At 40.3% G+C, this 21,147-nt stretch overlaps 1 protein-coding gene across 2 annotated transcripts in view; it reads left to right on the forward strand.

Moving 5' to 3' along the window:
- adgrv1 (adhesion G protein-coupled receptor V1) overlaps positions 1 to 21,147 on the forward strand; it is a 143,655-nt gene that overhangs the window by 78,052 nt on the left and 44,456 nt on the right. The window contains exons 80-88 of one of the 2 annotated variants that reach the window (XM_088993687.1): positions 931 to 1,048; positions 1,140 to 1,311; positions 1,414 to 1,656; positions 5,079 to 5,486; positions 6,425 to 6,597; positions 6,668 to 6,914; positions 7,023 to 7,162; positions 9,345 to 9,505; positions 10,770 to 10,870. In XM_088993687.1, coding sequence (XP_088849813.1) covers positions 931 to 1,048; positions 1,140 to 1,311; positions 1,414 to 1,656; positions 5,079 to 5,486; positions 6,425 to 6,597; positions 6,668 to 6,914; positions 7,023 to 7,162; positions 9,345 to 9,505; positions 10,770 to 10,870 — 1,763 coding nt within the window. Of the gene's footprint in view, positions 1 to 930; positions 1,049 to 1,139; positions 1,312 to 1,413; positions 1,657 to 5,078; positions 5,487 to 6,424; positions 6,598 to 6,667; positions 6,915 to 7,022; positions 7,163 to 9,344; positions 9,506 to 10,769; positions 10,871 to 21,147 lie in introns of those variants that run through there. The other variant, XR_016114632.1, reaches the window with a different exon arrangement.

Genomic DNA, 21,147 nt, shown 5'->3' on the forward strand with positions numbered 1-21,147 from the left:
CTCTCCGTCTCCCTCTCTCTCTGTCTCTGTCTCTCTCTCACCGTCTCTCTCTCTCTCTCTCTCTCTCTCTCTCTCTCTCTCTCTCTCTCTCTCTCTCTATGTCTCTGTCCCTCTTTCTCTGTCTCTCATTCTCTCTCTCTGTCTCTCTCTCTCTCTCTCTCTCTCTCTCTCTCTCTCTCTCTCTCTCTCTCTCTCTCTCTCTATGTCTCTGTCCCTCTTTCTCTTTCTCTCTCTCTCTCTCTCATTCTCTCTCTCTCTCTCTCTCTCCGTCTCTCTCTCTCTCTATGTCTCTGTCTCTCTCTCTCTCTCTCTCTCATTCTCTCTCTCTGTCTCTCTCTCTCTCTCTCTCTCTCTCTCTCTCTCTCTCTCTCTCTCTCTCTCTCTCTCTCTCTGTCTCTCTCTCTCTCTCTCTGTCCCTCTTTCTCTTTCTCTCTCAGTCTCTCTCATTCTCTCTCGATGTCTCTCTCTCTCTCTCTCTCTCTCTGCCTCTCTCTGTGTCTCTCTCTCTCTGTCTCTCTCTGTCTCTCTCTCTCTCTCTCTCCGTGTGTCGCTCTCTTTATCTCTCTATGTCTCTATCTCGGTCTCTCTTTATCTCTCTCTGCCTCTGTCTGTCTGTCGCTGTCTCTCTGTCGCTCTTGCTGTCTTTCTCTCTATTTCTATCTCTCTCTTTCTCTCTCTTTCTCTCTCTGTCTCTCTCTCTCTCTCTGTTTTGTATGAAAGCACTGCTTATCTAATTAAATCCCCAGATGTTATTTTGTCCTGTCTGACATTACCTCTCAATCAGTGACTTCAATTATTGCATTTGTGGATTTCCCAGCATGCGGTGGATTGTAAAATAGCTGTACTGTCACGATGAAAGAATATTATTGTTTTGTTTTATTTTGATATTTGATTTCATATTTTATATATCGTTCTCTTTATGTACAACAGGTAGCGATTTCCATAACGGCATAGTTGGCTTCAGTCGCAATTGTTTGATGGGCCAGATCCTTGATGAAGATTCAGAGAACAAAACAATTCAGCTTTATGTTCAGAGGCAGCCAAACAGGTAGTCGACTATCTGGCTTTAAATAAGGTCAACAATTATGCATGTGTCATTCATTTAGAAGTAAATGATACCTTTTTCTTTCCATTCTCAGAGCTTTTGAAGATTTGCAGGTTTTCTGGAGAGCTACTTTTAACAAAGCATCGCCCAACCTTGTCAGCAATGGAGTCAACCTAACCAAAGAGCTCGTGCACACTTTCGGATTTGTCTTATGTAGGAAAGGAGATATCATCTGTGCTTTTACTTTGGAGATCCGAGATGATAACGTGAGACCCAACATTGATCTTTCTGAGATTGCTTTACTTTAGTCAAGTACTGCCAAATTCAGGAGTGAATCAAAACAAACTACAATCCATTTGTTGTCATAGGAACCGGAATACAACACTTGGTTCTTCGTTGAAGTCTTTCAAGTGGGCTCAGGCGCCACCATTAACGAAACCAGCCGATTTGCCAACATCACCATGGCAGAGAGTGACGATCCACGAGGTGTTGTGTATTTCCACGTGAGCCACAGGTTTCCCACTGCCATTCCAACGACCTCAAAGCTCAGTCTCCAGCTGTACAGAAAAGCAAGCACAGTGACGAGCACGTCTGTACGCTATCGAACTCTGGTACGAAACATTTATTTGTATTTTACAATCGCAGCAAAGTCGAAACACACATGCACACGGCACATGAGTAAACAGTCTTGCAAAAGATGTTGAAACTAATGCTAAATTCCACCTTTAAAGGACAACCGACATCACTTTTTTGTTCCTTAACTGACGTCAGAAAAACGTTGTATAGCATCTAAAATACCCAAAACATGCAGTATGATATTTTTAGTCAAATGCAAAACACCAATAAAAATGACTTAAAGTGTCCAAAATCGGCACCAAAAAAACGGAAGTGGCCAGTTTCAGAAGTTCCCGCCCCCTTGTTCGTGATGTCACCACAAGACGTCTTGCCTTGCTGGAGAATCAAAACAATGGCTTCAGATTCGGAGAATATGCTTTCTTGTTACTTATCCAGTTATGAATATGATTCAAATAGTTCTGAAGAAGGAAGCATACATGTTTGCAATCGATTAAAGAATTTATTCTGTGTCATTTTGAGGCATCAGTAGGAAATGTCGCACCCAAAAAAGGCAGAAAATGGCGACAAAGCTGTGTAAGAAATTAATCAGCACGTTTCCACAGGCTGATTAATTCCTTACATGGAGCTTTGTCGCCCTCTTCTGCCTACTTATGGTCCTACATGAAGTTTTCAGACCAAAGTACAGCAAAATGCATTGACGTGATGGAAGGACTGCTACAATGTGTCCTTTTTTCGGTCAGGGGCGTTCCTTCAGTGACGTAGGGTGAGGACTCGTCACCAACTCAAAAACAAGACTTCCGGAATATTCAGCGTGAGTCTCAAAACGTAAAATATAGCTATATGCGCTGGAATCTTTGTAAAATACGCTCAGTAGAAGTCATTTGAAGCCATTTTACAATTTATGGACACAACTTGTCCGGAGACATCGGTTGTCCTTTAATGTAGGTCAGTGTAAGTTACACCATAACATGTTTGCGTCTGACCCACTTTTGTCTCACACGTGCCCCCCATATCAGTGTTTCTTTCACCCATCCGCACATGTATTTTTTTTATTGATTAGAGGGCAGTTGCCTCATCTCCCCTTTTGACATGAAAACACTCAACTAACACAAAGACGTTGTCACCCAGCACTCTCATTTTGTCATCTTGGGGATTAAAGGCAGAAAAGTGCACTCACAAAAATCACAATGTCACACAGAAACACATGGCGGTGCCGTCATGCTTTCATCTCCTCAACTTTTATCAGTGGATGATGAGATCTTTGGTTTGAGACAAAATCAACCAGCATTTTGTCTACTTCATGTTTTCAACTGAAGCAAATGCATATGCAGGATCAAATGAGATGACCCGTGTGTGTGTGTTTTTGTTGTTGTTGTGACCTTTTATTTCAAAGCAAGCTGATGATATTGGGGATCTGACTCCATTGCATGAATGTTGAGAGAAAATCCTGTTTCGTCTTCCCATGTTCTTCTGCTCACTAAATAAGCTCAAAATACTTGACGGTGTTGACAGGTCTGTCAAAGGAAGAAGTTCAAAGAACGTAGAATCATACCTAAGTCATGCAGTGGGTAACACAGTCGGTCAGTTTCCTCATCATCACAATTTTAAAATGGATGTTGCTTTTTTGAATGTTGCCGTGCCGATGACCATTTTGTGTTTGGGAGACTTTTACTGATCATCTTTATTAAGTTCATAGAGTTGCTTGTTCTGTAGCCGCAAGGGGACATAATCCAGTGTCTTCTTGTGCCGGTCCCAAGCCCGGATAAATACAGAGGGTTGTATCAGGAAGGGCATCCGTCGTAAAAGCTTGGCCTAAACAAACATGCGAATCAAACCTCTAAAGATGGACACTGATTTGCTGCGGCGACCCCTTGAAGGGAAAAGCCGAAAGAAAAAGAAGTTGTGTTTTTTTTGGGGGTGAAATGGCTAAAAAGTTGACCAATACTTTTAAAAGTGTGTGTGGTTGGTCATGAATATCGAGCCCCGTTAATAAATACTCGACAAAATGACCAACAATCTGACTAATGACCCCCTTTTTCCAAGAGTATGAAAAAAAATAATAATAATACCGTATTTTCCGGTGTATAAGGCATACTCCAAAGCCTTAATTTTATTCAAACTAATAAATAATAATAATACATTTCATTTCTAAGCGCCTTTCAAAACTCTCAAGGATATTGAGCCACAACAGGACTTATACATTTATATACAGTAAAGTCTCGTTATATCGATATTCAGGACTATCGATATACCGGGACTTCGATATATCCGACCCTTTTGCATGTAAATAGAAATAGTATCGATATAACCACTCGATATATCCGATATCGATTTTACGCCATCCAACTTACGACCGAGTTCCGTTCCGACCAAACGGTCGTAAGTCAAAATGGTCGTAAGTTGAAATCCATTCAAAATGTTGAATAGAGACTCGGAGGTGAAATGACTCTGAAACTCCCCCCTCTGGGGTACATGGTTGTACGCGTTGCTGGCCTGCTAGCACGTCGCGGTGCCAGGCGTAGAATTACAATATTTTTTTTTACAATAGTTTTTGAAAATATTGGATATTGGATTGGATATGCCTTTATTAGTCTCACAGTGGAGAAATTTACATACATACATTTACATATATACCCTCATTGTTTCTGTTGATGAAATGGTAATTTTTGCACTTTTGTCATCGTTCCTATTTATATGGGATCTACAAACTCATTTTTCTCCAAACGGATTTATTGAAAAAGTAGGAAAACTTTTTTTGGAGAGAAATTCCTGTTTCGTCTTCCCATGTTATTCTGCTCACTAAAAAAGCTCAAAACACTGACCGAGTTGACATGTTTTTTTTTAATGGAAGAAGTTCAAAGAACATATTGTGATCAGAAAAACTGAAGGTCATGGTCGTAAGTACGGGTGGTCGTAAGTCGAGGTAGTCATAAGTCGGATGTCACCTTTATTTGGAAAACGTATCATTCATTGAAGGTGCACCTTATACTCCGGCGTGCCTTATACAGTAAAGTCTCGTTATATCGATATCGGATAAATCGATAGTCCCGGTTATATCGATACTATTTCTATGCACGCACGGAGAAAATTACATGCGAACAGGGTCGGATATATCGATAGTCCCGGTTATATCGATACTATTTCTATGCACGCATGGAGAAAATTACATGCAAACAGGGTCGGATATAGCGATAGTCCCGGTTATATCGATATTTTTTCGGACTCCCTTGAATATCGATATAACGAGACTTTACTGTATATGTAAAACGTCTGAAAATACCCCATTTATTGGGGGTGCGCCTTATGTACCGGAAAATACCGTAATAATACATTTCCTTTTTGAAGTGCCTTTCAAAACTCTCAAGGACATTTTACAGACAAATATAAACACAAAGTGGAAGAGTGACAACCATCTCTTGAATTTAACTCCAACTCTCCGATCTCTTTTCCCTTGTAGGAACTTCCAAGGGAGGATGTGCTCGGACCATTTGTCATCCATCCCGCTAAAGAGGGTTTGGATTTCCCTCAGCAGGAGGGCGAATTGACCTTTGACGCAGGTCACCAAAACACATCCGTAGACATTTATCTAACCCCTGACCTTCCGTCATCTTTCCCTCGGCCTAAGCGTTTCCAAGTGGAGCTTTTCGATGCAACAGGGGGGGCCAGAGTGCACCCTGATTTCGGCCTGGCAAATGTAACCCTCGTGTCAAATGTGGCCAGTGCGGCTTTGTGGGCCTTTGTTGGGAAGTTGCATCAAACGGTCGACCCAGCAACACTCAACCAGGTGCTGCGAGGGCTCATCGATCACACCGCTTCTGCCCTATCCAGAGAGGAGCTGACTGCTGTGCTTGAAGCTATGGAGAAGGTCAGCACGATGGACTACCGGTTCCTAACCAGTTTGCTAAGGTTGAAATCATGAGGGCACTTAACTCATTCTCTGCCAGATGTGCAAAAATGTGTCCACTCCAGTTCCAGGGTTTTGGTCATTGTCACTCAAATTCCAGAATATTGAGTTTTAGGACTACATAAACATCCAATGCAGCGTAAGAAACCTCAGGCTCTCTTCTTTCATCAGAAAAAAAGTTGTTTCCCAATTTATATCGGTCTGGAGTTATATGAGGTGCAAGTGGGGGTGACTGTACAAAAGGCAAATGCCCTCTCATGGGAGGGAAAAACATTGTCAGAGGTCTGACCAGTGCTTTATCTGCACAGTTAGTGGGTGAGCAGCGGCAGTTATTTTGTAAATTATATGGGTTCTGGAGTTATAATAATAATAATAATAATAATAATAATAATAATACATTTCATTTATAAGCAAGCGCCTTTCAAAATTCTCAAGGACACGTTACAGTCACAGGATATTTTTTTCTGCGGGTGAGCAGCAGCAGCCACACGCACCAGCGTTCACTCAACCCGGAAGTAACTAAAGTAGATAGAAAGCGAGCTAGCTAGCCAATAGATACAGTAATAATAATAATAATAATAATATATGAGCTTAAAATGAGGGCGGCTCTCCAAAATACAATGTAATACATATATACATACATACATATATAATAAAGTGCTAACCTGGGGAAATGCCCCCCCTTGTGGGAAGGAAAAAACAGAGGTATGGTCAGCACTTTATCGGCACCCAAACAAGAGAAAACAAAACCCGAACAAATTTGGGAACGGCGCACGTCATATTTTCAATTCCCGAATACATTTGTGAATGGCAGTGCATGAGTTAATTGGACCCCCATAAAAATCAATCCCAGTTCTTCAAATTTGATGGTTCTGCATTGCTCTGTGTCCCTAAACTAGCTTCTGGCAGTGTTCGACAAAGCGTCCTTAGGTTCCAGCACCCACAATTTGACCTATGACCTGCTGTGTGCGTTGGCTAACCCCAACCGAGCCGACACGCGAGGCCTAAGCCACCTTGCCGAAGTGGCTGAACGATTCGCATTCTCCATCATCACACGCAGCCACTGTGACATGTGAGTAAAAACCGGCCTTGGAAAGATCTTTCTTCTACAAATAATTAATCTCTTTGCATGTTTTCTCCAGCGGGGGCACCATCTTGGATACGTGTGCACACATGTCCATCTCTGCCTACCAGTGGTATCCCACACAAATCAATGGACACAAATTCCGGGGTCGTAATGGCGATTTCTTCCAGCTTCCCGATACTGTACTGGCAGTTCCGGCCCTCTCCACTCCTGCCTGCAGCAACCTCAGCCGTATTCAGCTGACAGAGTTTAGAAACGACCTTTGGTTTGTCACCAACGGCACAACAAATGCTCTCAATGGAAAGGTAGGGATTTAAAAATCGCTCTGTTGGATTGTAACCAGCAGGTGGCAGTATTACCCCATAAAAATATTGTTTAACCATATTAGCATTGTATTTTCTGTTCACGTGTAGGTTTTCTCTGTTAGCCTACAGGACAGTAGGTCAAGACCACTTAGGGATGGTATCGAGGTGATATATCGTATCCACACGTCTGGTCAGCCACTTCAACTAGGACGGTCGATGTGCTTTCTTTGGAACCACAGCACTGCAAGGTAGCGCATCACAGAATAATAATAATAATACTAGTATTAATAGTAGGATTAGTAGGAATAATAGTAATAGTAGGAATAGTAGGAATAATAATAGTAGTAATAATAATAATAATAATACATTTCATTTATAAGCACCTTTCAAAACTCCCAAGGTCACTTTACAGTCACAGGATATTTTTTTTCTGTGGGTGAGCAGCGGCAGCCACACACTCCAGCGTTCACTCAACTCACTCAAAAATAATAATAGTAATAATAATAGTAATAGCAGTAATAGTAGGAATAGTAGTAATAATAATAGTAATAGTAGGAATAATAATAGTAAAATAACAATAATAATAATAATAATACATTTCATTTATAAGCACCTTTCAAAACTCTCAAGGTCACTTTACAGTCACAGGATATTTTTTTTCTGTGGGTGAGCAGTGCAGAAGAAACTCAAATTGATTGAAAGCCAGCTAGCTAGCTAATAGATAACTAGCTAACTAAATAGCTAATAGATAGCAAATACTAGATATCAAATAGCTAAATATGCATTTAGCCCTCTGTGATTCAAATTTGTTGCAGAATGGATAGTGGCCTCCTTTGGCATCAAAAATGGGGACCGCGCTGCCTTTATACTCTTTTTTTTTTTTTTTTTTTTTTTTTTTTTTTTTTTTTTTACTATAGATTTACTGTATTTTCTGGATTATAAGGGACACCTTCAATGAATTATATATTTTTTCATATATAAAGTACTTGGTCAGCTTTTGAAAAAAAATGCGTCTTTTAGGTGCGTCTTATAATGTGAAAATACGTTACCATATTTTCCAGTGTTTAAGGCGTACCCCCAATGAATGGTGTATTTTCAAAAAAAAAAAATCCATATAAAAGGCGCACCGGAGTATAAGGCGCACCTTCAATGAATGAAAAACATTTTCTAAATATAATATAGAAATACATAAACTTTTTGCTTGAAATATCTTGTTAACCCATGATGCAAAAGGTACAAGATATAATCTTTGCTGGTAGTAACTTTAATTATGTTTTTTTTTTTTTTTACTTATTTTTCAACTTTCCCTTACGGTACTTATTTTATAGCTTTATAATCCTTTTTAATCTCCTTTACTTAGGGGTTAGAATGTTTTATTATTAAAATTTATGGTTTGAGGGGTTATTTAAAATTTTCATTGTTTTATAAGGCACTACAGTAGAGGCTGTTTCAGCACGACTTCTTCTACAGCGGAAAATGGAGTCTGTGGCTCCTGACAGTAGTTGCGAGACCTGTTGTGGCTAAATATTACTTCACATATAAGGCGCAGGGTCATATATGAATAAAATCAAGGCTTTTGGTTGCACCTTATACACTGGAAAATATGGTAAAAAAAATACAATACTCTATAAAAGAATAATATGGCGAGAAATTGTGCTTCATGCACGTCAACAACTCCTCTGGCGGCCTTTTTCTGCACAATGCAACAACTGTACTGCAAAAAGTAATCTATAAAGGATGGAACTGTATAGTGCCACTTAGCAGTTTTTTTGACGACGATACTAGTGCAGCGTGTTCTACCGGAAACAAATTCCTTGTGTGTTCTACATACTTGGCAATCAGAATCAGAATACCTTTATTCGTCCCACAATGGGGAAATTTGCAATAAAGATGATTCTGATTCTGATAAAGTGCCTATTCATATTCCCAAAAGATGGGCAAGGAAAATAAATAGCAGGCCCATCCCCAATCCAAATAATCTGGAAAGCCGGTGCCATGTCCTTCCGTTTATCTGTCATCGTCACATATTTGGCCATGGTCAACTTTTTAAGGGTAACGTCCAAGTGCCTGAGGACACTGCATCTGTCTCCAACTTCTCTCACTCACCTTCAGTTTAATGAGGACATTCTGGAGGTCCACATTGGGGCTTTGACATTTTGCAAGTTTGGTTTTGCTGGAAGCGCTCGCTGTACAATGTTAGTATATATAATATAATGACATGAATATAATAATTGAATGAATATAATAATCACACTGCTGAGAGATGGGATTTGAGAGAGTCATTGACGGGGAAAGGACACAAAACCCTCGGCGGAACAACTGACCTTATACCTGCTGCTATCTTAAATCAACTGGATTGCCATGCTCAAATATCTGTGACCTAGTTTTGTTGTGTTGTTGATTTCACGTCTGTCTTTTTCAATGGTGTAGTTGGTCATCGGATGGTCAGTACTGCAGAGTTGTGAAAGAGAGCGGAAGCTACGTGGAGTGCGCCTGCTCCCATTTGTCGATCTACGCGGCCTATGCGGAGTTTGCCCCCCTCGCATCATATAACCAGGCCTTCTATGCCTCCGGGTTCATCTGCATATCAGGTACACCTCATCACCACAGCAATGATCAGTTCAGAAGAATATTTCATGAATTAATCATGGTCTAAAAATTGAATTTCAGATAGATACTGGGATTTATTTTTACTATTTGAGTCATTTTGGCGTCACTGAAACTGTCCACCCACCAAGACTCTGAATAAAGACCCCCGTCTTTTCCGTCCTATCTTAAACACGATTTTAATTTTGTTTTTGCTAGATTCGCCTCCGTGAAGGTCTATCTATGTTCTACTGATTCATACCCAAGAGTTTTATTTATATCAGTGGTGGGCCGTCAGGGCCTGCAAGGCCTATTCTGCTGGCCTAAACATATCTGAATCACAGACTAATGTGAATTATATTTTGTTCATGAATTGTTATTGAATAACTCCAAATTGTCTTTCAGCTTCCGTTCATTGCTTTTTCCCTGTTGTGCTGCTTCCAGATGTGTGTTTTTTTTATATTTAAGCATTCACACAATCACATTTCAGCCATAATTTGTGACCAGGGAGAGAAATCGACCTGGACGCCTTCACAATCGGTTCTGCAGGCCCTGTCGCATCAAATGTGTCGGTCAAAATGTTGCTCTAACCAATCAGAGTTCAGTTTGGCAAACCAACGCCTGCTGGAAGGCACTGGAAATGTCAGTTATTGTAAACTATAATTGGCTTGTGACATGAATGGCTAGTCACTAGCCAATCATAGTATCACTAGATGCTAGTGATAAGAGCATACTGGCCAGAGCTAGCACACCGTATCTGTCGCGAGCTACATAAGCAAATATATTGTTGTGTTTATTTAATAGCAGTTTGTCAACCCACAATAGCTGAAGGAGGAGAAGAATATGATTTGGTTGCAGATATACTGTTAAAGACATTTTTAAGGAATTTTCAAGAAAGGTTGGCCAGCTCTGAAGCTAGCAAAAATAGCAAATAATGTTGCAATTTTATGATGTTAACACGAATCCAAACGTTCATAGTAAAAATTCAAACAGTTTAATGACAGTATTTCTTAAATTTCTTCAAGTGACAACTTCTTTCCTGGCCAACGGCATCCTCTGGTGGGCGTGTAGTAATATCACACCACACTCACATCTGATTGATTCAGATGTAGCACTACTGAAGGCCTAGGAGTGACATGCATGGCCCACCACTGATTTATATGTACTATTATCATTATTGCAAACAACAACTTTCTCCAGTCCACAACAATATGTTCTTGTGCACTTTTTTTAAATAAACAGCTCCACATTTTCTGTTTTCCATTTTAGCCTTTGCTTTGGCGATTATTGCACACGTGCTGTGCTCCCGTTTCCCCATGTTTGCTGCCAAATTGCTCGTCCACATGATGGTGAGCTGCCTCGGAACACAGGTAACCTAAATTTTGTTCTGTTTTCAACTTGCATTGCACTACCAAGTCTGCACACAAAAAGTGCATTGTGTCCTGCGTTTTGAGGGGGGTCATTTTAAGCAATGTTAAGGTTTTCCTTGTACACAGACAATGCATGCACACAGTCTATCTGTTCAGCCCTCAAACATCTTATTTTTATCTTTGTAAATATTCATGGACATTCAAAAGAAAAGACAATCAGATGTTTGCAATCGTTTCTGGGTTCCAGTGTCCTAACAACGAAACCATGTCTCCCCCCTGCACCCTCGTCCATTAAAAACGCAAGCTGTCACTTGAGCAGTGAGCAAGATATGCGGTCTCTGTTTTGTGTCTATGCTCTGCGCAATGTGTGTATGTGCATGTGACAAGTGCGGGACTGGGAAATTTCCACAGGTAGCCCTTCTCTTTGGTTGACAAACATCAGCTTTGAGTCGTTGGGGGCTACGTACCTTGGGCCCAACCCGTTTATGGCCCGGAAAGAGTTGGAAATGGAAAATTCCATCCTGTACTAGATCCATGTCAATGTATGTTTAGGCCTCCAATTTGAAGTCAAGACATTGTGCGATTGTTTTTAAAAAAGTGTTTTTCTTTAATTTTCTGGTCTCATGCCAATTGAATTGAAGCCTCTGAATCCAAAGGCCTCGCTACACAAAAATTACTTGGAAGAATGGTTGCCACTGGGAATCATTAGTGCAGAGTATGCCAAATTATAACCATTAACCGTCATTATCATCACTTATCTTGCATCTCCCAACGGTGTCAAACCTAGTTGGATGACAGCGAGTGTACGTATTTATGAACATCGTCTATATCAGTGATGTCAAAGTCATTTTTTTTGCCACGGCCCACATTGTTGTTACGGTTTCTTCTCGAGGGCCGTTATGAATTTGGGGAAACTATTGGAATGCTTCATCCCCTCCACATACAGAGATACCTTGGCTTACGAACTTAATTGGTTCCCAGACAGTATGTAAGGTGAAAAGTATGTATCCCAAAAATAATCTCCTATAGGAAACCATTAAAATGAGAATAATCCGTTCCCAGGTCCCCATAACACATAATTTTCTACTTTCTAATTTTCTAAGCCTTAAAACTACACAAAATATACATTATTTTACGTGTAAAAAGGTACTATTGTATTATAATTGAAGAAATAACCTGTATTGTATAATAAAGTCGTTTTATTTACCTTTGTTATGGTCGTTGATGGCTTGATGGAATGGAGTGGCCGGTTTCATCAGCATTAAACACTTGATGAGGAACGTAACCTTCTTCTTTCACCATCTTGAGGAATGATCTGTGATAGGTGCTTTTCTGTGTGATAATTGTATCTAGTTCCTCATCAATTGTGTTCTGTTTAGCTGGGTTGATAGCTTTTTGCATCAAGTGTACAGATGGCTTGTGCGGGTTGTTTGTGGAGCCTGATTGATGGGATATTTTAACCTTGCAGTCTACACTCTGCCTTTGAACTATAAAAGTTGAAACTCTCGCTGTTGTCTGCTTGTCTCTTTAATGTTTAAACCACCACCACACCCCCCTCACTGCTGCGTTGTTGACCAATCACGTGGCTTTAACTGAAGACTGAGGGCGGGGAATAGAAGACAAAAAACAGTTGGCTGCCATTTTGTTAGAAGAATGGGCTCGTTCGTGAACGACACATCACTCATTGAGGCAGCTCCGTGTACGAAAAAAGTTCGTATGCCAAGGTAAAATTTTCATAAATGTAACATTCGTAAACCGAAAAGTTCGAAAGCCAAGGGGTTCGTAAACCAAGGTATCACTGTATTACACGCGACAAATTAATGAATGACTAGTTTTCAAATAATGACGGTTATTGTAGTTTACATGGGGTAATTTGAAATTTTGGTTCAGACTTTAGCAAGCATCATGGAACTTGACATGCTTGATTTGCTTTCGCGGGCCGAATAAAATGATGTGGCAGGCCAGATTTTGCCCCCGGGCCTCGACTTTGACACCTGTGCTCTATATGATGTATCATCTATAATTGATACATTAAAATGAATCTATAATTGTAATTACTATGAAGGATGCTCTGCGGTCTCTTACCATTGATTTACATCGTCGGGATGAGAGCCAATCTGTACTAATGTAGTGGGCTGTTCATCCGCGTTGGCGGCGCTGATGCCTGTGGCTGTTGGAAGAAAATTGAAGTTTGTGTTTGGGTTATGTCTCCGAGTATGTTTGGGTCACTGAAGACTAGAAAGTAAATTTTCCAAGTGGGAACGGGCTCCGGATCACGTGTATTCCGACTCGGGAGTTCAAGAAAACAATAGAGGGATGAAAGAACAACACGACATTGGGAACTGTGCCAAATTGAGCAACAACAACTCAAATGCTAATGATCTTCTGCTCATTCTGATTGTACAACAGAAAAATGTGTTCTAAATACAGTGATACCTCGGTTTACGAAACTTTTCACCTCACGAACATTGAATTCATGAGCATATCGTCTTGGCATACAAACTAGTTTTCGGCGGACGAACCAAACCACACAGCGCCACGGTGGCTGGCAGACTAGTTTTTGGTGGATGAACACCAAACCACATTATCGCCATATTATTCTTTTATAGAGTATTGTATTTTTTTTACCATATTTTCCAGTGTATAAGGTGCAACCAAAAGCCTTGATTTTATTCATATATGACCCTGCGCCTTATATGTGAAGTAATATTTAGCCACAACAGGTCTCGCAACTACTGTCAGGAGCCACAGACTCCATTTTCCGCTGTAGAAGAAGTCGTGCTGAAACAGCCTCTACTGTAGTGCCTTATAAAACAATGAAAATTTTAAATAACCCCTCAAACCATAAATTTTAATAATAAAACATTCTAACCCCTAAGTAAAGGAGATTAAAAAGGATTATAAAGCTATAAAATAAGTACCGTAAGGGAAAGTTGAAAAATAAGTAAAAAAAAAAAAAAACATAATTAAAGTTACTACCAGCAAAGATTATATCTTGTACCTTTTGCATCATGGGTTAACAAGATATTTCAAGCAAAAAGTTTATGTATTTCTATATTATATTTAGAAAATGTTTTTCATTCATTGAAGGTGCGCCTTATACTCCGGTGCGGTCGACCAATGCTACCTGTGGCTAAGGGTGTTTCTGTGTTGTCTAAGCAACGGTCTCAGCCAATAGAAGACATTGAAAAACTCCTGTTGATTTGGATTAACGAAAAGCAGCTAGCAGGGGACAGTGTGAGTGAGGGTATTATCTCCGAGAAAGCACAGCAACTTCACTCAGATATCATCAAGAGGCAACTACATCAACGACCATCACAAAGGTAAATAAAACGACTTTATTATCTAGTACAGTTTATTTCTTTAATTATAATACAATCGCTCATTTATTATACATAAAATAAGGTATATTTTGTATAGTTTTAATTTTAATTTAGTAGAAAACTATGTTTTATGGGGACCTGAGAATGGATAATTCTAATTTTAATGGTTTCCTATGTGAAATAAATATTTGGAAGACGAACATTGAGCCTTACACGTACTTTATGGGAACCAATTACCTTTGTGAGCTGTGGTATCACTGTATTTCAAATGATACCCCCTTCACTTCAAAATAATACTTAAGAAATGGCATGAATAAATTAATTGATTATTCATTTCCCCACATAGTTGATGCTTGATTACAAATTCAGATTGCATTGTCATAAAGGCCAAACAGGCTAAAACAGATCAGTTTTTCTCTCAAAACGATGACAGAAAAATGGTCATCATAATTTGCCCCCTGCCAGCCTTTACATCAGAGATATTATGAGTCTGAGCACTTTGTTCCTGCGCTCAGCAAGACAACTGAAAATTTCCTCAGTCGAATGGAAATTTACCCAACGCATGTGTGAGGTGTTATAGTGTGTGTGTGTGTGTGTGTGTGTGTGTGTGTGTGTGTGTGTGTGTGTGTGTGTGTGTGTGTGTGTGTGTGTGTGTGTGTGTGTGTGTGTGTGTGTGTGTGTGTGTGTGTGTGTGTGTGTGTGTGTGTGTGTGCATGCAGGCGTGTAGTTGGAGTGTGAGAGAGCTTTACCAGTATCATACTTTATTACAATATTAGTACTTATTATTTATACATTCACATGTGCTCATATATACCATATAAGGCGCACCCCTAACGAATGGTGTATTTTCAAACTTTTTTCATATATAACGCGCATCGGATTATAAGGTGTACATTCAATGAATGACAAAAAAAAATCCAAATATAACATAAATATATACAAGTTTTCCAAATATAAGGCACACAACATTATAAGGCGCAACAGTAGAGGCTGGCGTTACACACTACTTCTTTTACAGGGGGAAATGGAGTAGGGGGTTGCTGACAGTAGTTGCAAGACCCGTTATGGCTTGAAACAACTTTGCATATAAGGCGCACCTGCATATAAGGCACAAGGTCATGTTTTTAAGAAAATCAAGGCTTTTCAGTGCGCCTTATACACCGGAACATACGGTAGTTATACACTATAAGAATCAGAATCATCTTTATTGCCATGTATGTAGATTACACAAGGAATTTGTTTCCGTTAGAACACGCTGCACTAGTATCATCATGCAAAAATTGCAAAGCGGCACTATACAGTTCTATTTTGGTTACTGCTTAAAGAGGGAATGTCTTGTGGGGAAGAAGCTGTTTAAATGTCTGCTGGATTTGGTGTGCATGGATCGGTAGCGCCTGCCTGAGAGCAGTCGCTGGAAAAGGTGGTGGGCAGGGTGCGGAGGGTCCAGTAGGATTTCCCGTGCCCTTGTTGGGATTCTTGCAGTGTGCACGTCCTTGAGAGTGGGTAGGGCGGTGCCAATTATTCTTTTCCGCCGTCCTAACTGTCCGTTAAAGTTGTATTTTGTGCATTTTTGTGGCCGCTCCGATGGAAGAACCCAGGATGGATTTGATGACAGACATGTAGAAATGTTGTAGCACCTCCTGTGGCAGGCCATGCTCATTTAACAGCCTCAGGACGTACATCATCTGTTGTATCTATGTATAGATAGATAGAAAGAAAGATCCCAATAACGACAAAAAATAGTGTTATTTGTTCACAAAACTGCATAACGTATTTGTCCAAAGATGAAAAGGTTTCTTCAGATGTCATCTGTACTTCTTTGAAGGTGTCAGACGTTTCGCTTCTTTCGCTGCTTAGGCAACATAGTAATGCTGATGAGGTGATACCAGAGCAAATAGGGCAATCAGGCCAGTCGTTAGTGAGGACAATAAGAACAATCAGTGTAGCCGCAGGGAGTAGTCCTCGGCTCCCTCCTACCTGAGAGCAGGGACCTATCATAGCAGAGTCCGGCACCGCCATGTCTGGACTTTAGGGATATATACAGTAAAGTCTCGTTATATCGATATTCTCGGGAGTCCGAAAAAATATCGATATAACCGGGACTATCGATATATCCGACCCTGCGCGCATGTAATTTTCTCCTTGCGTTCATAGAAATAATATCGTAATAAGCGGTACTATCGATATAACCGATATCGATATAACGAGACTTTACTGTGTATATATATAGTGCCGAAACTACCAGTAAGACTTTAGTTTGCTGAAGAAGCATCTTGGATAAGAAGCGAAACGTCCGAAACCTACAAAGAAGTACAGATGACGGCTGAAGAAACCTTTTCATCGATGGACCACTCCTGTACGACTGAGATCTTACACAGACATATTTGTCCAAACTTCGCATTCAAAACATTCACCGGCTTTGCGACTTTACCCTTTTGCCTTGATTTTCAGTCGGTGTTCTTTTGGATGTTCACTTTCAGTAAATACAACCCCCACCCCTTCCCGACATTTACCGTACAGGGTTACAATTTATTGCTGAATAAAAAAAGTGTGTTGTGATAATACCCAGCCCATCTCATACAGCCTTTCTGACTCAGTAAAGTACCACCCCCTTCTCTCCCACTGTTGTCCTTTAACTGAGCGGGTGTTTAGGTAACTCTTGTTCTGGTGAAAGGATTTCCTGTTGGCTCCGGCATTCAGGGCTTTGCTTCTCAGCCCGTAAACTCATACTTGACAAAGTCGCCCACGTCCCTTCCCGTATTTCAACAGAGCCAACAAACACTTGTGGTTCCTGCAGGCCTTCCCAAAAGTGTCTGAAATGAAAGAGGGTCGAGTCAAGGTTTACAGCCATAGTCGGAGGATTCACTGTCGGGAAGTGAAATCGACACAATGTTAACTCTTTCACTGCCATCAACAAATTTATTCTGGAATTTAAAATATGATGTAGAACGCCATTCTCGAATTTGTTCTGCTTTTTTTTCATGCTTGGGTGCCAATAAAGCGCTGGCCGTGGCTTCTGTTTTCCACAAGAGGGCAGCGTTTCCTGTATTTCCATGTTCCAGCTTCAGCTGTTGTTCAAGTGCAATATAAACCAATATATGTTTGTATCGCATTGTATTTTGGACAGCTAACCTCATTTTATGCTCATATAACTTCAGATCCATATAATTTAGGAATTAACTTGTTTTCTGATGAAAGAAGAGAGTCTAAGGCAGGGGTGTCAAAGTCATTTTTTGCCGCGGGCCACATTGTAGTTATGGTGTCCTCTCGAGGGCCGTTATGAATTTGGGGAAGCCATTAGACTTTTTAATCCCCTCCACATATTACATATAGAGCGCACAACAAATTAATAACTACTTTTTTTTACATCTGAAGTCAAGAATAATGACTGCTATTGTGGTTTACATCCAAAAATATGAAATTTTGGTTCGGATTACAAGCATGTAATTTCACAAGATTGATTTGTTTTCACAGGCCGAAAAAAGATGACGTGGTGACCCGGATGTGGCCCCCGGGCCTTGACTTAGAAACCTTTAGACCACAGGTGTCAAACGCTTTACTGGATGTTTATGTAATCCTAAAACTCAATATTCTGTTGGTCCTGGAATTCAAGTGACAATGACAAAAACCCTGGCACTGGAGTGGACGCATTTTCGTACATCCGGCAGTAAATGAGTTAAATTTGACTTGAAGTTTACCCGTTGCCATCACGACCAATCATTCCTCAAATTGAAAAACAATGAGATTTGTGTGTTTGACGTCAGAGAATGTGGCCCATCCTATTTTTGTTCTTTAGCCCTCAAGTGTTTGAGGCTGGGGGAAAAAAAACAAGCGTTTTCGTTGTGCGCCTGAGACAGAGTGTGAGAAACTCATGCAAGTTGTGTAATTGGCTTTGGCGGAATAGAAACAACTGGGTGAGAGAACCGCGGCCAGGACTTGTTTTCGGCCGAGGCCCAATATGAATCTTGCCTTTCATGTTGCCGTTTTCGCATCATGAAGCACCAACAGACCCGATAAAGATCAAGAATTATGTATTGATACAGACATTGTAATGTTCTCGTCATTTTCTGCCTATTTTGCCAGCAAATCATGGCAAATGTCGTCCTTGTGATATTATCCCTCCTGGAAATGATAGGGCAGATCCTGTGTGACTCATCTTCCCTAATCGAATTAGACAGTCCAGTCAGTGCCCCATTTTATGTTTTATTATCTTTAGCAGAGTGCTCATCAAGGATCCCTGCGGAACTCCTTGTAAACAAGCATGACTTTGTTGCAATGTGACCTTATGCCTGGAAAATCCAAATCATGATGTAACTACAAAAGTGGAACATCAAAAAAGTGGTGCGAATATGAGTTCAAACGAAATGTTTTGGAAGAATAGAGCCCCGGTTACATAAGATGTCAGGTGTGAATGTTTGTCTTGAAATCACAGCAACGACAGTGAGAGAGTTTCAGGCAGACGACAGTGAGAGAGTTTCAACTTTGGTATTTCAAAGGCATAGTGTAGACTGCAAGGTTAAAATATCCCATCAATCAGGCTCAACAAATAACCCGCAAAAGCCATCTGTACACTTGATGCAAAAAGCTATCATCCCAGCTAAACAGAACACAATTGATGAGGAACTAGATAAAATTATCACAGAGAAAGCACCTACAAGGGATCATTCCTCAAGATGGTGAAAGAAGCCTATGTTCCTCATGAAGTGTTTCATGCTGATGAAAGCGGCCACTCCATTCCATCAAGCCATCAACGACCATCACAAAGGTAAATAAAACCACTTTATTATACAGTACAGTTTATTTCTTTAATTATAATACCATATAACATGAATTATACATAAAATACTGTATATAATGTGTAGCTTTAAGGCTTAAAAAATTAGAAAGTAGAAAATTATGTTTTATTAGGACCTGAGAACGGATTATTCCAATTTTAATGGTTTTCTATGGGAAATTAATTTTTGGGATACACACTTTTCGCCTTACACACTCTGTCTGGGAACCAATTAAGTTCGTAAGCCAAGGTATTGTACTGCATATGTGAAATGCAAATGCAATCCATGTCATTGTCTGTGCTTACGGTTGACTCCCTGCCCTTTGTGGACTCGGTTTTAGCAAATGTCTGTTGACCAAACAGCTGGTGACCTCAAAATTACTTCCATGAACTTTCCTCTATTTCCAGAAAAAGCACAATATAAACAGACATAGGAGCCCATGGCGACCTCTCACCTCCGCCCTGGTTCTCCCGTTGGCCCCTACCTTGCCTGGTAGCTGCTATATAACACATTAAGAATGTGCGGCGGGCGGTGTAGGGGGGGGGACTTGAAACGCTTTGTCATTAAAACCTCTTTGCGCAGCTTATTGTGTCACACAGGGCATAATTCTGTGACAACTGTTTGCGCAGTTGATCAGTTATCGGTTCAATTCATCGTAGAAAAGTGGAACGAGTGTAAAAACAAAAGATAGCATTCATTCTAGTCGAACGCTAATAATTAATAATTCTGATGGTGGTTTTCCTTGCATTTTTTTTTTTTTTGGTATACGTGCAATACAGTGATACCTTGGCTTACGAACTTAATTGGTGTGTCAGGCAAAAAGTGTCTATCCCAAAAAAATATTTCCCATAGGAAACCATTAAAATGAGAATAATCCATTCCCAGGTCCCCATAAAACGTAATTTTCTACTTTCTAATTTTATAAGCCTTAAAACTACACAAAATATACCTTATTTTATGTAGAATAAATATGCTATTGTATTATAATTAAAGATATAAACTGTACTATATAATAAAGTCGTTTTATTTACCTTTGTGATGGTTGTTGATGGCTTGATGGAATGGAGTGGCCGGTTTCATCAGCATTAAACACTTGATGAGGAGCGTAGCCTTCTTCATTCACCATCTTGAGGAATGATCCCTTGTAGGACCTTTCTCTGTGATAATTTTATCTAGTTCCTCATCAATTGTGTTCTGTTTAGCTGGGATGATAGATTTTTGCATCAAGTGTACAGATGGCTTGTGCGGGTTATTTGTGCAGCCCGATTAATGGGATACTTTAACCTTGCAGTCTACACTCCCCTCACTGCTCCATTCTTGACCAATCAAGTGGCTTTAACCGAAGACTGGGGGCGGGGAATAGAGGACAAAACAGTCGGCTGCCATTTTGTTGTTCGAAGAACGGGCTCGTTCACGAACGACACATCCCTCATTGAGGCAGCTCTGTGTGATTCCCGAAAAAAGTACGTATGCCAAGGTAAAATTTTCATACATTTAACGTTCGTAAACCAAAAGATTCGTAAGCCAAGGGGTTCGTAAACCGAGGTATCACTGTACTTCATGCGACGGGATGAACCTTTTACCCGATTCCAATTTGTCAGGGATCGAGCGGAACTACTGAGTACAGTGGATGATAAACAAAACTGGGAAAAGAGCGGCGGTGCAAAGAAATCTATAGTTGTATTCTATTTTTGGAATTTGACTGCTAGTCTTGACTGTCATCCGCATGCCAAGTGAACTTTTGACAGTTTGGAGGTCATTTGTTTACCCTGAGTTCATTGGTGCTTTGGATGGACACGCGCCGCGGTTGCGCAAGATTGCTCCGAACGCATGGCACGAACACGAGATAGCGACAATAATGGATCCAGACGTCTTAATTGCCTGAAATGAGTCGCCTCACTTCCTTTGAGAATCAGGATGTCTTCAACAGAGGAAGGATAGAGCCGATGGTTTCATCTGCCATAATCACGTCTGTAATTAGATCATTTATATTCTCAAATCAAGGTGATTCATTTCAATCAGAAACCAGAACCCAAAAATACTAAAATACGCGAAACAAACCACACAGTCGACCAAATGCGACCAAATATCGCTATCTCGCTAGCTAACTATTAGCTATATAGTTATCTAGCTGGCTCGCTATCTAGCGAGCTATGTATTTGCTATCTATAGGCTATCT

This window comes from Hippocampus bargibanti, linkage group LG04, assembly GCF_051943395.1.
Source record: "Hippocampus bargibanti isolate YZ-2025 linkage group LG04, ASM5194339v1, whole genome shotgun sequence".
Lineage (NCBI taxonomy): Eukaryota > Metazoa > Chordata > Actinopteri > Syngnathiformes > Syngnathidae > Hippocampus > Hippocampus bargibanti.